General features: G+C 39.5%; 2 protein-coding genes across 4 annotated transcripts; both read left to right on the top strand.

Moving 5' to 3' along the window:
* Positions 1–460: 460 nt before the first annotated feature.
* On the top strand, positions 461–3,781 carry dnajc22 (DnaJ (Hsp40) homolog, subfamily C, member 22). The gene is made up of 4 exons (XM_015967888.3): positions 461–716; positions 1,494–2,094; positions 2,188–2,480; positions 2,567–3,781. Exons 2-4 carry the CDS (start codon positions 1,551–1,553, stop codon positions 2,741–2,743), a joined length of 1,014 nt encoding a protein of 337 aa, XP_015823374.3. The 5' UTR covers positions 461–716; positions 1,494–1,550; the 3' UTR covers positions 2,744–3,781.
* Positions 3,782–3,943: 162 nt separating this feature from the next.
* On the top strand, positions 3,944–11,998 carry ikzf4 (IKAROS family zinc finger 4). Of its 3 annotated transcripts, none has more exons than XM_015967889.3 (8): positions 3,944–4,838; positions 6,518–6,572; positions 6,657–6,764; positions 6,863–7,165; positions 7,252–7,419; positions 8,224–8,376; positions 8,459–8,590; positions 9,151–11,998. In XM_015967889.3, the coding sequence occupies exons 2-8, from the start codon at positions 6,533–6,535 to the stop codon at positions 9,969–9,971; spliced, it is 1,725 nt and encodes a 574-aa protein (XP_015823375.3). In that variant the 5' UTR covers positions 3,944–4,838; positions 6,518–6,532; the 3' UTR covers positions 9,972–11,998. The 3 variants fall into 3 exon arrangements, with proteins under 3 accessions (XP_015823375.3, XP_054601887.2, XP_054601888.2); XM_054745912.2 differs by having other exon boundaries at positions 3,944–5,519; XM_054745913.2 differs by lacking the exon at positions 3,944–4,838 and adding an exon at positions 5,974–6,443.
* Positions 11,999–12,249: the final 251 nt, after the last annotated feature.

Raw genomic sequence — 12,249 nt, 5'->3', positions numbered from 1 at the left:
TTAAAAAGCATAAACATAATTAATGGGTCAGTTTTCTTAACTATGAGACATGAGGGCATTTCTCCTTGAATTATATTTTATGAGCATAATTAGCTAAAATTATGACAAATTAATTATTGGGGGGGGGGGGGTCCCCACATGCATATGTAATATCCCTTAATGACAAGGATCTTTTTTTTAATTGCGCATGCAAAAAGTAATTTATACCACTGTTTTACAGATCTTTTCAACAATAATTGAAATCCTAAATGGCTTAAATGAACAACAACAATGTTGGAGACGCTTGGAAACCCCAACATATATTATTTTTATAGTTTAGGGACTAGATAAACCAGTGATGGACTTGTGGCCTGTCCAGGGTGTCCCTCTTGTGACAGCTGGTGATATGTTCCTGTAGGCTCTCTCAGACCCTAGGAGGAAATGTGGTCCAGAGAACAAGTAAGTTGGTTAACTAAGCTAAACCTGATAAATTTTTTTATTGTGATTAAACAATCATTAAATAGCATTTAAATTCAGTTTTAAAGAATCATCACATTTTTCTTTTTTGTCTAAGTCTAGCTGAAGGGCTCTTACAGATGCACATTGTATATTGAGGCTGCTGTGTAATTTGATTCTCATAATCCAAAGTCCAACTGTTGCAACAACATGCACCAACTTCAACTGCGGAAATAACTGGAAAGGATTTCTCTGGATAAGGGTTTAAAACTAAAGACTGCGTAAGTAACTGAGCTTTTATGACACAAAACCCAAGAATGAATGTGTGGGACTAACAAATTACCTTGTTTAAACTTTAGTGCAATTTTTTCCTATAGTTTGAGGCTCCACAGGACACATGCAATGTTGTATAGTCAGACTTTTGAGGTTAATTACTCAAATTAACTCACAACTACCTTGCGCTAAAACAATTTCTTGTTTAATAAAATTTTATTCAGCCAGAAAGCGAATTGCAGGGAATAAAGATCTCTGTGAATGTGTGCGAAGATGATTAGGTCAGCTGATACATCAGAGAGGGGTTCAACAGAACCTTGTCCTGAGGTTTAACTTATTTAGAAAATGTTGTAATCCTGTGGGATTAGAGAATGAAATGTTCAATGACACAATCAAGTGTCTCAAATTTAAATTATGACCACATGATTAGGTGAAATTATAAACTATTCTAACACTGCTGAAGTACTGGTGAAGGTTCTCAGTCATTCAGGTCGTGGTAATCCAAAGGAGCTAGAATCAAAACAACTATTCCCACACAATGACTCCTCAGGGGTATAGGGAGGAGGGGTATTCAGTAGTAGCCTCAGTTAGATAAGCAACAATAGACAGCAACAGTTTATAAGATTGACTCTCCTTGTCCTGTCAGAACTGACAAAGCTCCTCTGATGAGAATTCAAGAAACCAAAGAAGTCCAGTTGCTTCCATTTGGACTCCGTTGGACTGCAACCGAATGATATTAGAACAGCGTAATTGTTGATTTAAATTATTTTTGTGTTCTGTTCCAGGTTCCATCCAAAGATGACTCCTCTCCCATTCAGAGATTGACCGGTTAAGGACACAGTATGGCGAAGCGCGTGCTGGTAGCCTACGCCTTGTGGGCAGTAGGTGGACCTTTGGGCCTTCACCATCTCTATTTAGGAAGAGACAGTCATGCCCTGCTGTGGATGCTAACCCTTGGAGGGTTTGGGTTTGGCTGGTCCAGAGAGTTCCTACGAATCCCTGCATATGTAAAAGAGGCAAATCAAGATGCAGAGAAAGAAAGAAAACCTCGCAACGCTCCCCCACCAGTCAGCCCTGTTAGATTTGCTGGGCAGGTGTGTGTTGGGATCTACTTCGGAACTGTGGCTCTCATCGGTCTGAACTCCTTGAATTTCTTTTACTTGATTGTTCTGCCTTTAAGCATGGGTGCCGGGGTTCATCTGGTGTCCAACGTAGGTCAGCAAACATCAGATCTCACAAAAACTTTGACCGCTTGTCTCGTGACATCACCGATATTCTATGGCAGCAGCCTGTCTCCCCTTCCCATCAGCTTAGCTGCTAGTATCACAGCTACACAACATCGTAGGTTCAAACCCCCGAGAACACCTGGAAGTCAAAATAATTTAGGTGAGTTAAGAGCATCCTTTGATTTGTTTATTATATATTCAATGCCAGATTTCTCGAGGAATTAATATTACATTTTCCTTACCTTTGATTCAGGTCCTCGACTTTATAGGCTCAGTCTGGCCTGGCTAGCGTTCTCTGCTCCGCTGGGATACTGTATCTTTCACAATACCACAGCCACACTGTACTACCTGTCCGACTCAATAGCTGCTCTGCTGGATATTTTCTGGTTCCTGCCTGGGCTCAGAGGTGCGTTGGAGTACATTCTTTTAATACCATACCGCATCCTGTGCGTGCTTACCGGAGGGGGGTATTACGATGAGGCCTGGAAAAAGGTGCTGGAAATATTGTTGAGAGAGTACACAGAGAGAGAAAAGACGGCTCTGAAGGTAAGCAAGCCAAAACAAACACAGTGTACAGATTTAATGTAATTTATTCATTTTCTCTTTGTGACTGTGTGGACTTTTAATCCCAGGTGTTGTCGTTGGAGACAGAAGCATCTCTTGAAGAGATAAATCGAAGTTATAGGGAGATGGCCAAAACATGGCATCCAGACCACAATCCCAACAGGGATGCTGAGAAAATGTTCGTGAAGGTCCAGGAGGCTTACGAGGTCTTGCTGCGATGGCACAAGCCCCATCGCTTTACTTAGTGGGCCTGGCGCTACATTTGTCATAAAAATTTAAGACATATTATAACCCTGATTACACAGATATGTGACACATTGATTTCTAAATAAGTGAACATGAACATGAGCACTAGGCAGTGTTGTGGATGACAACAAAAAGTTCTACTAATGTTCTCATGATTTAATGAGTCCGCTTGAGAAATGTTGCCCTCTTGTGCCTATATTGTGGTATTACATTAAAATTATTATTTAAAAAAATCTTTTTTCTGATTTAGGGCAAAAGTAGTTTCTTTGAAAATGAGTCTTAACTGAAACAATCAACAATGTATTTTTTTTATTGAAACATTTCGAAAAGAAAAAAATAACTACTGTTAACATGCTAAGTCTCCATCTTCTTTGATCTTTGGATGCTGCTTCTGCTTTACATTTTGCTATCAGATGGCGATTTGCTAACTTTACAACAACAATCCAAAGACTAAACTTTTATAATGTTCACACTCTTTGATGGAAGAAAGAAAGAAACAAACAATAAAGTAAGAATGTTATAATATAATCATGAAAAATACAACACAATATTGTATTAAATAAACTGGTGACTTTTCAATGCGCGAGGCCGATGTTTAACTTCCTAAAAGACGCCCCAGTGAGGTTTTTAAGTGTCGCTACAAATTTACAATCTCATTAAAGCTTTTAGGGAAATCAAGTGAACCTTTAACGTCTCCACAACACTGAATCATTTGCGTTATAAATATTTAAGAAAATTGCCATAATTTACAAAATTCCAACATCTTCTGTTAAAACCATTGAGCCTACAAAAACTGTTTTAAAAGCTTAAAGAAAGTGTAATATCATAAATAATGTGCTTTGTTAGTGTGTTATCGTTATTGCTCAGTCCGCTTTCTGTTTACAGAAACTAGTGTTGTTGAAATTGTAAAATAAGTACAATTGTAAAACAAGTAAAAACAAAACTTCTGTTTGATAAATGTTGCTGTCCTGTGGCAATTCAGTGGTACTAGATGATTTATTTCTAACATTTAGATAAAATAAATTTTGCTTAATAAATATTTAGTTTTGTCTTTGATTTTTCAATCCTGGCTTACAATATTTGATACATCTGATGAATGAGAAGAACATTCACTACCATTAATATGGAAATGTTCATCTTTGGATTTTGGACGCTGCTTCTGCTGGACATTTATTGCCATGAATCTCCTATCATTTTATATACATACATACATATATATATATATATATATATATATATATATATATATATATATATATATATATATATATATATAGTTTAAGGAAAATCAAGCGAATTGTTAACTTTTCTGTAAAACACAATTATTTGCTGTTATAAAGTATTCAAAAATAAAGAAAAACATTGCAATAATAGTGGTACAAAATTACAGCTTTTTCTATGAAGACATTAGTATATGCCCCTGTTATAACACAAGTAATTTAATTAATTAACCCAATATCATTAATATTTAATTTAACGTCACAATTTGATCAAATACACAGAGTTTTACATTGAAACAACAATACTTTTCCTGATCAGCTGTTTAACACTTCTCTCTGTTAATTTTTTTTACTGCAGTTTGCTGCCATCTTGTGAAACGACAAGCGTAGTAAATAGACATTTCATCAAACCTCTTACTGATTTGAATATTTGTCTTCCTTTTCAGATACAATAAATAAATAAATGCAGTATATATGCATCAGTGTCAATAAACGCATTTATAGCGGTGCAGATCAATGCAAAGACAATAAATAAGGTAAATAAAGTGATTCTTTTTTTTAAAGGACATGACAAGAATGCTGCACCAGTAAAATGCACTGTTTGCTATTGACCTAGGCTTTACATGATGCTATGAAGAAATTAAATCCACATCTTCTCGTGAATCCGCTTGATGTTTATTTATATCGATGCATTCGACAATCACTGGATCAACAGCTCTGTCTGTATCCCAGCATGGGCCCGGAAGTTGTTTGGGATTCAGGTGGAAAAAAAAAAGAAAAAGAAAGGGAAAAAAATCCCGGAGATGCTGTCGTCGCTTGGGAAAACTAACTGCCATCCAGACAATTAAAGAAGAAAGCACCGATCGGTCGCCAGGTAAGCACGACTTCACCGGGCTTCAGCCCCATCCACCGCTGTAGACCCGGGGGCTCGTTATGTTTGTGAATAGTTGGTGGGGTGTATGCCATTTGTCGTGTGGTCGGGTGCCATAGCAACGGCTGGTGAGAAACATTGTGTAGCCCAGGCCAGTTTGACGTGCTCAGTGTTGGATGACAGCTGCGTTCATGCGGACAATTCGGACAGTCGCAACTCCTCCTGCAACAAATTGCCGCCGCGTCTCGCCGCTGTCTGGACGAGCCGATCGGTGTCACGGCGGACCGAATCCACGGACGGTCGGGAGGCTTATGATGATTATTTATACATGACTGAATGTACAAGCGATGCCGTAGACATCGGGTCTTACTGAATCGTCGGGTGAAGGTTACAGCGCCAGTGCGAAGCCGTTTATTGTTGTTAATATTTCATCGCCGTGCCCCGGTGTGACTGGCGCGTCTCCCGGCTGCATCAGCGCCTGTTGCTCCCCATGCGCGGCCAATGCCGGGATATTAATTCTCACTGAGATGCGTTGTCTCCGCCCCCTCTCTCCACAAAGTCAGTGTCCGCCGTTGTCATCCATTTGAGCAAAAGGTGCAGCTTTGCTCTACATCTTTGTCTTCCTCAAAGCTGCGTCTGTTCTCACATGAAATAAACATATTGGCGGCTATTTCTGAAGGAAACGTAAGTCGGTGCAGTCTGCCCAGGGTCTGCTTCACTTTACTATTGAATAACTGTTTTATGTAACCTTTATATATATATATATATATATATATATATATATATATATATATATATATATATATATATATATATATATATATATATAATTAATAACATGACAATAAACAAAATTGTAGGTATTATTACAATAGGCACAAATTATTATAATGTAATATAATATAATATAATATAATATAATATAATAGGTAACGCTTCCTTTTACAGTCCCCTAATTACTAAGTACTTACATGGTAATTGCATAGTAAGTTAAAGTGTATTTGTAATAAACTGTATAATTGTAATAAAGTGTAATTATTGTGTAAAGCAGTATTTACTGGGAATGATTAATAAAAATAAAAACTAGAACTGAACCTGAGTTACATGGTAATAGCTGAACTCTGAAACAATAATACACTTTAACTTACTATGTAATTACCATGTAAGTACTTAGTAATTATGGGATTGTAAATGGAAGCATTCCCATATCATATCATATCATATCATATCATATCATATCATATCATATCATATCATATCATATCATATCATATCATATCATATCATATCATATCATATCACATCACATCATATACATTTTCATGTCATTTTGGACTGAATAAGCTCACATCTGTTTTGTCTAAGCCTTGAAGTTTCAGCTCCTCCTTCAACACAACTGGCCACTAGTTTTTCTATAAATATGAAGCTTCTCAGATTTATTTGAGACAGCCTGTAAAAGAATCTCCTGGATCCAAATACATCGAGTCAGAACTTTACTTGTTAAGTTTAAACTAAACTTCCTATAGGATTCTCAGAACTTTGGAGCCTAAATCTCTCTGTGCTCTATTCTTCCAGCTTATAATTACAGTTTATTCAATTCTGTTAAAGGTACAGCCTTTTTAATATTTTGTAATAATTATTAACTTTTTGTCATAAATGTAAACAAGCAATTTTTTTAACAGGAATCTGGTGAGAGAATGAATGTTGATGACTGCAATGGACGCTCATTTACACAAGGTAATAAAAAAAAGATATTTGTGTATACTGCTACCAAGATTCATTTTATTTTAATCAAACATATTGGATATATTTTTATTCCAGGTAATGGAGGGGAGTCATTAGCAGAACAGGATTTTTACGGCAGGTTGCAGGGTCCTTCTGCAAGATCTCCTAACAGTCAGCAGTCCTCACCGCACCGCTCCCTTAGCTGTAAGCTTTGTTTTACCGATTATGTGTGCGGCATGCATCATTTATATCATGTGTAAAATAAAATGTGTTGTTTTCCTTTAAATTCTTGATTCACACAGCAAACTCCATCAAGGTTGAGCTGTGTAGTGAGGATGACTCGTCAGGTGCTCCCAAGCTGGAGAATAAAGAAGCTGTGAGAGCCGATAACGATAAAGATGACCAAGGAGACCCCATGGATGAAGGAGGTGCAGCATTCTCTGCAGCTGGAAAAGACAGAGGGAGCATTTACAATGAGATTGCCAATCCCAGTTCTGCCTCACCAGGACCTATCAGGCTGCCCAACGGGAAGCTCCAGTGTGAGGTGTGTGGGATGGTCTGCATCGGACCCAACGTGCTAATGGTCCACAAGCGCAGCCACACAGGTGAGAGCAAGCAAACCAGCCACCAGCATAGGTCCCAACTTGGAAATGATTTAAAAAGATTTCTCTGCACGTTTTTGTGATCACAGGTGAGCGTCCGTTCCAGTGTAACCAGTGTGGAGCTTCCTTCACCCAGAAGGGGAACCTGCTGCGCCACATCAAGTTGCATTCAGGAGAGAAGCCTTTTAAATGTCCCATCTGCAATTATGCATGCCGCAGAAGAGACGCTCTTGCCGGACATCTACGCACTCATGCAGGTAAGCTGCAGAACTGCTCTGCCGCTAACATAAGCTAAATATAAATCTGATTATAAATCAACCCAGGGCTACATCCATACACGATCATCATGAATCTCACACTTAAAGTCTAGTTGACTGATACATACAGATCAGTGCTATCTGGGGTTTAAGTGTCGTGCCATAGAGGAAGTGTGTTAGTGAACTTAATAGATGCTGCTGTAAAGTTATACAAGAGAACAATAGAGGTATGAGACAAAAGAATGGTCCTTTTTCTTTGAAGCTCAGAGGAAGTAGGTATTTTTTATGAGTTTTCTGTAAAAAAAAAAAAAGGACAAAATATGACATTTAGCAGATTGTATAAAAACAGGAAATCCTCTTGGTGTGCTTTCAAATTTTGAGCCCGCATACGAACAACAGGTGTTCTCATACAGTCTTGGTACAGTAGGCTCGGTGGATGTCATCGGGTTGCAGGGGTTCATTTCCAGAGAAACGATTACTGCGAACGGATTTCAGCAAATTGACGTCAGTCCTTCCGACAGCTCACTAAAGTGGAGCGTTGCGGTGAAGGGTTAGGCAGGGTGTTTTTTTGTCACTATCACGAACTGATGATAACTTTCAGGATTCCTAATCAAAGGGAAAATCCATCATCTCAAACCAAGCTATAGTGCTGTTGGTAAAAGTGAAAATCCCCCTGTAATAAACAAGTAAACAACATCAGTAAACAAATACGCACATTTTCCAAGCAGATATTTGCCTTGTGTTTCACCAACAGTGTCTAATCAGATAAGGAAGCAAATAAATCTGTTTTTCTCTGGATTTCAGTTTCTTCTCCAACGGTGGGAAAGCCTTTCAAGTGCAGCTACTGCAGTCGCAGCTACAAACAGCAGAGCACACTGGAGGAACATCTGGAGCGCTGCCATAGTTACCTGAAGACTCTTGACCCTCAAAATGCGGTCAGCACACAGATGCAACAGGGTAACCAGCGCAAAACCCAACATGTAAATCCAGTCATTTACCCCTTCAATAGTGATAGTGTTTATTTTTTCTGTTTGTGTAGGTGACGAATCAGTGAATGTGGAAGCAATTACTAAACCTGCACAGCAGCCATCCAATGAAAAGATCCACTTTGTGGATAGATTGTCTATCAGCATAACCAAACGCAAGAGGTCAACTCCACAGAAGTTTTTAGGTGAGCTTCATTTTGGCTGAAATGTACGGAAGCCTAAAGCTGCCGCCCACGCAAAATAAAATTAGAGCAATATCACATTATAACACCTTAACTCTATTGTTCTGATAGTATACTTTTCACATTCTTACAATATGTTATCATATTTGTACAATATACTACCATGCTCTAACATGTAAATATCATGTCGTACAATATAATATTTGTGTTTTAAAAACACGATATTATCTTGTTGTAAAAACACCACAGTACATTGTAAGAATGTGATAATTTATTGTACAACTATGAAAGTTATATTGTTGGAAAAAGAAAGTTCTGATGTTATAACGCCATATATCTCTAATTTTATTTTATGTGGATGGCATCTCTATGCTAGTTTTGAAATTATTCACGTATTTTTGAGTTTGTCTGTTTTTAGCATGAATGAGAAAAAAAACAGTTGCTATACTCTGGAATGAAGACACTTTTGAGATACTGGGTTAATGATAAGCCTCTAATTTTATTGTGTTATTAATCTAAGAGGCACTCTGACTTTGGTTTTATTTATCTGTTCCTCTTTGTAGGAGATAAGCACATGCACCTTGATCCACCAGAAGCACCTTATGAACTGTCCTCTGGCTCTGAGAAGGAAGGAGACCTCCTAAGCTCCCATTCTGCTGGTGACTCCGTTGGGCCGGTCGGGTCACACCTCCACTATGCCAGGGGAAAGGCCGAGAACCACGAGTCGTCTGCCCTGTCTCAGCTCCCTCCCAGCTTTGTGGCAGAGCTCCGCACCGTTGTGGGCTCCATAAACAGCAACATGACTCCTCAGGGCCCCCGAGCCCACAGCGGAGTCGGGCTTGCGGCAATGTCTCTTGGCTTGCTAGGGCGGGAGGCTGGCGAAGGTCGAGATGACCAGCGCTCTGCACACAGCCACACCACTTCACCCAATGGGTGTCCTGACTCCACGGACACGGAAAGCACAGCCGAAGAGCAGAGCACAAGGGCTGCAGCCCCAACTAGTACCTCCAACAACCACCACCTCCACTACCTAACCCCAGCACTGCCCCGCAGCCATCCCACCTCCAGCCCCAATCAGGCCAAAGACTTGGATGCCGATTGGGAACGAGGGGGTCCGGTGCCCCCCGCTATAGTAAAGAGGACCCTGAGCTCACCTCTTTCTTCCAGGAACAACTTGCAGGTGTTGGACAGGGCTGGCAGGCCCGTGCGCTCCTTCTACTGCCAGCACTGCTGCATCCTCTTTCTGGACCACGTCATGTTCACCATCCACATGGGCTGTCACGGCTTCCGCCAGCCGTTCGAGTGCAACATCTGTGGCCACCCCAGCCAGGACCGCTACGAGTTCTCGTCCCACATCAGCCGCGGAGAGCACCAGGTGGGCTGAGAACAGGAGAGAGACTGTGGCTGCATGAGGAGAGGCAACTGTTGCTCTCTAATCTCATTGGCTTGTGTCTGTTCTGCACCAGATTAGCTGCTTTAAATCCCTAATCTACAAAATGAGGAAGAAAAAAGATTTTTTTTAACTTTAATGTGAAAATTTATTCTAAACCTTTGCAGAAATTTGTGAAAAATGTCTTCAGCGCACCAGTTAATGATCAGTGGGGGCAAATTAAACTGTTATTGATTACACCCCCTTATCAAATTATGTGGCAAACTAGGTTTTGTCACAAAAGTGCCTTCTGTGGGGATTTCCTCTACACACACACACACACACACACACACACACACACACACACACACACACACACACACACACACACACACACACACACACACACACACACACACACACACACACACACACACACACACACACACACACACACACACACACAAACAAACAAAGAAAAAACTGGGGAGTACAGGTGCTCAAGAATCTTGACTAGCCATCGGTTTCTAAGTGAATTTGAGTAGTTATTCAGTTTAGGCAACCACATTCACATGCATTTATGGAAAAGCATGTAACGTTTAAAACATGATACTGCTTGGTGTGCACTAAGAGCTTTGCTTTTGTGGCTGAGGAGGGTATTTTGTGCAGTTTGTCAGGTAAGTTTAATATGCACTGAGAGCTTTGTGCCTCTGGCTGTGGGAGGAGCTTTTGTCTGAGACAAAGCACAGACATGGAATGCCTTAGCTCCTACAGCTGTTGTAGGAACACATATTGTTTACAGCACGACACAAACAGCGCGTGAAGTCGACTCTAAAGAGTGCACGTTTAGGACAGAAGAGAATCTTAAAGGGAAGCTTAGGGCTGACATTTGAGAGAGGGTTTTTATGGATTCTAAAGTTTTAAGGTGCTGGTGCAGATCAGACCACGAGTTCTTTTGGTGTGTAAAGACCCTCGCCGTATTGACCCAGGGTGCTCTACCTCGCTGCAGGATTGCACTTTTAGGTTCCCTGCTTATATATGAACGTCTCCGCTGAAGCACTTCATGGCTTTATGATAATGCTCCCTGTGATTGCTCGACTGCACTGGTCAACTAGCGCATTTCTAACAGAGCAGGGCCTTCTTCAGCATCCTGCAGCATCGCACTTGTCTGCACTCAAGTCTGCTGCAATGCCTAACCGGACTAATTAAACATTAGCTCAATTAACAACAAATTTCGTTTTTCCCAGCAGTTGATGCTGAGGGTTTAAATGATTTTCCAGATCGCAAATTACTTTAAAAATGATTTTAAATGAAATTAACAGCAAATGGGTTCAGATCTGTTCAGTTATCACTTGTGATTATCTATTTAGTGTTGTTTGTTTCAGCCTCTGTGTATTTAATCAGCTATATTCCAAATGTTATCCAGCATATTCCTCAAGTCCATGAAATGTTACCTCCTGCTTCTTTATAGCACCCAAAAACCTTATTGCTACAGTACGGTGAATTCTTTCATATTGTTGATATTGGGAACATGAATGAAACCAAACTCAGTATTCTTACTTATCGTGGGTTTGCTGCTTAATAGTTTATCTTAATTTCCTTTAATAGCAAGCAAAATGTACTTGAAACTGTTTGAAAAGAAAAACTAAAATGCACTTGGGTTTGATGAGAACAGAAATGCGTGTTTGGGTGTGTGTGTGAGTGTGTGGGCGAGTGGAATTTAGCATGTGTGCTGGTCATTTTCTGCTTCTACCTGAATTGTGAATTATTTTTTTGAAATGTGAAGTAATTCTAAGATGTGCAAATGAGGCATGGGTTTTTCTGTCTCCTTGTGTGGAATCAATGTTTTCATATATTTTGTGAATGATGTAACATAACAAAAACACTTTACCTCAAACATTCAAGATGTACAACTGCCTCATTAGTTCAGAAGAAGTCATGTTGCTTTCTGGGATGTTCTTGCAGTTACAAAGGCGTGCCCCTTGATATTTTCAAAACTTTTTACTGTCAATAAAGTTACATTTATCGTAAAAAAAAATCAACAGCAGTGATTCTGTCCTGGTTCTCTGATATCTTCCATGTTTATGTGCCTATTCAGCAGATACTCAAATGATAAAATATATAAAATCCACAAAACAGAATATATAATTTGGTTGACGGGGAATGCAAAATGCTCGTAAAAAAGAGCCCAAAACGTTTTATTTTTTGCATTTTTTTATTTTCTGCAGGGCAAATATTGTAATTCAGTGATAATTACAGTAATGCGATGATCCAATTAGCTGTCTGTAGTTTT

Source organism: Nothobranchius furzeri, chromosome 15, assembly GCF_043380555.1.
Source record: "Nothobranchius furzeri strain GRZ-AD chromosome 15, NfurGRZ-RIMD1, whole genome shotgun sequence".
Classification (NCBI taxonomy): Eukaryota; Metazoa; Chordata; class Actinopteri; order Cyprinodontiformes; family Nothobranchiidae; genus Nothobranchius; species Nothobranchius furzeri.
The sequence above is the reverse complement of the archived record's forward strand: the minus strand, read 5'-3'. Positions and strand labels throughout refer to the sequence as shown.

Bases quoted from the DNA above. Each gene is read 5' to 3' on its own strand.
- ikzf4 (XM_015967889.3), top strand. From the start codon at position 6,533: ATGAATGTTGATGACTGCAATGGACGCTCATTTACACAAG. The intron at 6,765-6,862 runs GTAAGCTTTGTT...TGATTCACACAG, and splicing joins ACCGCACCGCTCCCTTAGCT to CAAACTCCATCAAGGTTGAG. The intron at 8,591-9,150 runs GTGAGCTTCATT...TCCTCTTTGTAG, and splicing joins AACTCCACAGAAGTTTTTAG to GAGATAAGCACATGCACCTT.
- dnajc22 (XM_015967888.3), top strand. From the start codon at position 1,551: ATGGCGAAGCGCGTGCTGGTAGCCTACGCCTTGTGGGCAGTAGGTGGA. The intron at 2,095-2,187 runs GTGAGTTAAGAG...CCTTTGATTCAG, and splicing joins TGGAAGTCAAAATAATTTAG to GTCCTCGACTTTATAGGCTC. The intron at 2,481-2,566 runs GTAAGCAAGCCA...TTTTAATCCCAG, and splicing joins GAGAAAAGACGGCTCTGAAG to GTGTTGTCGTTGGAGACAGA.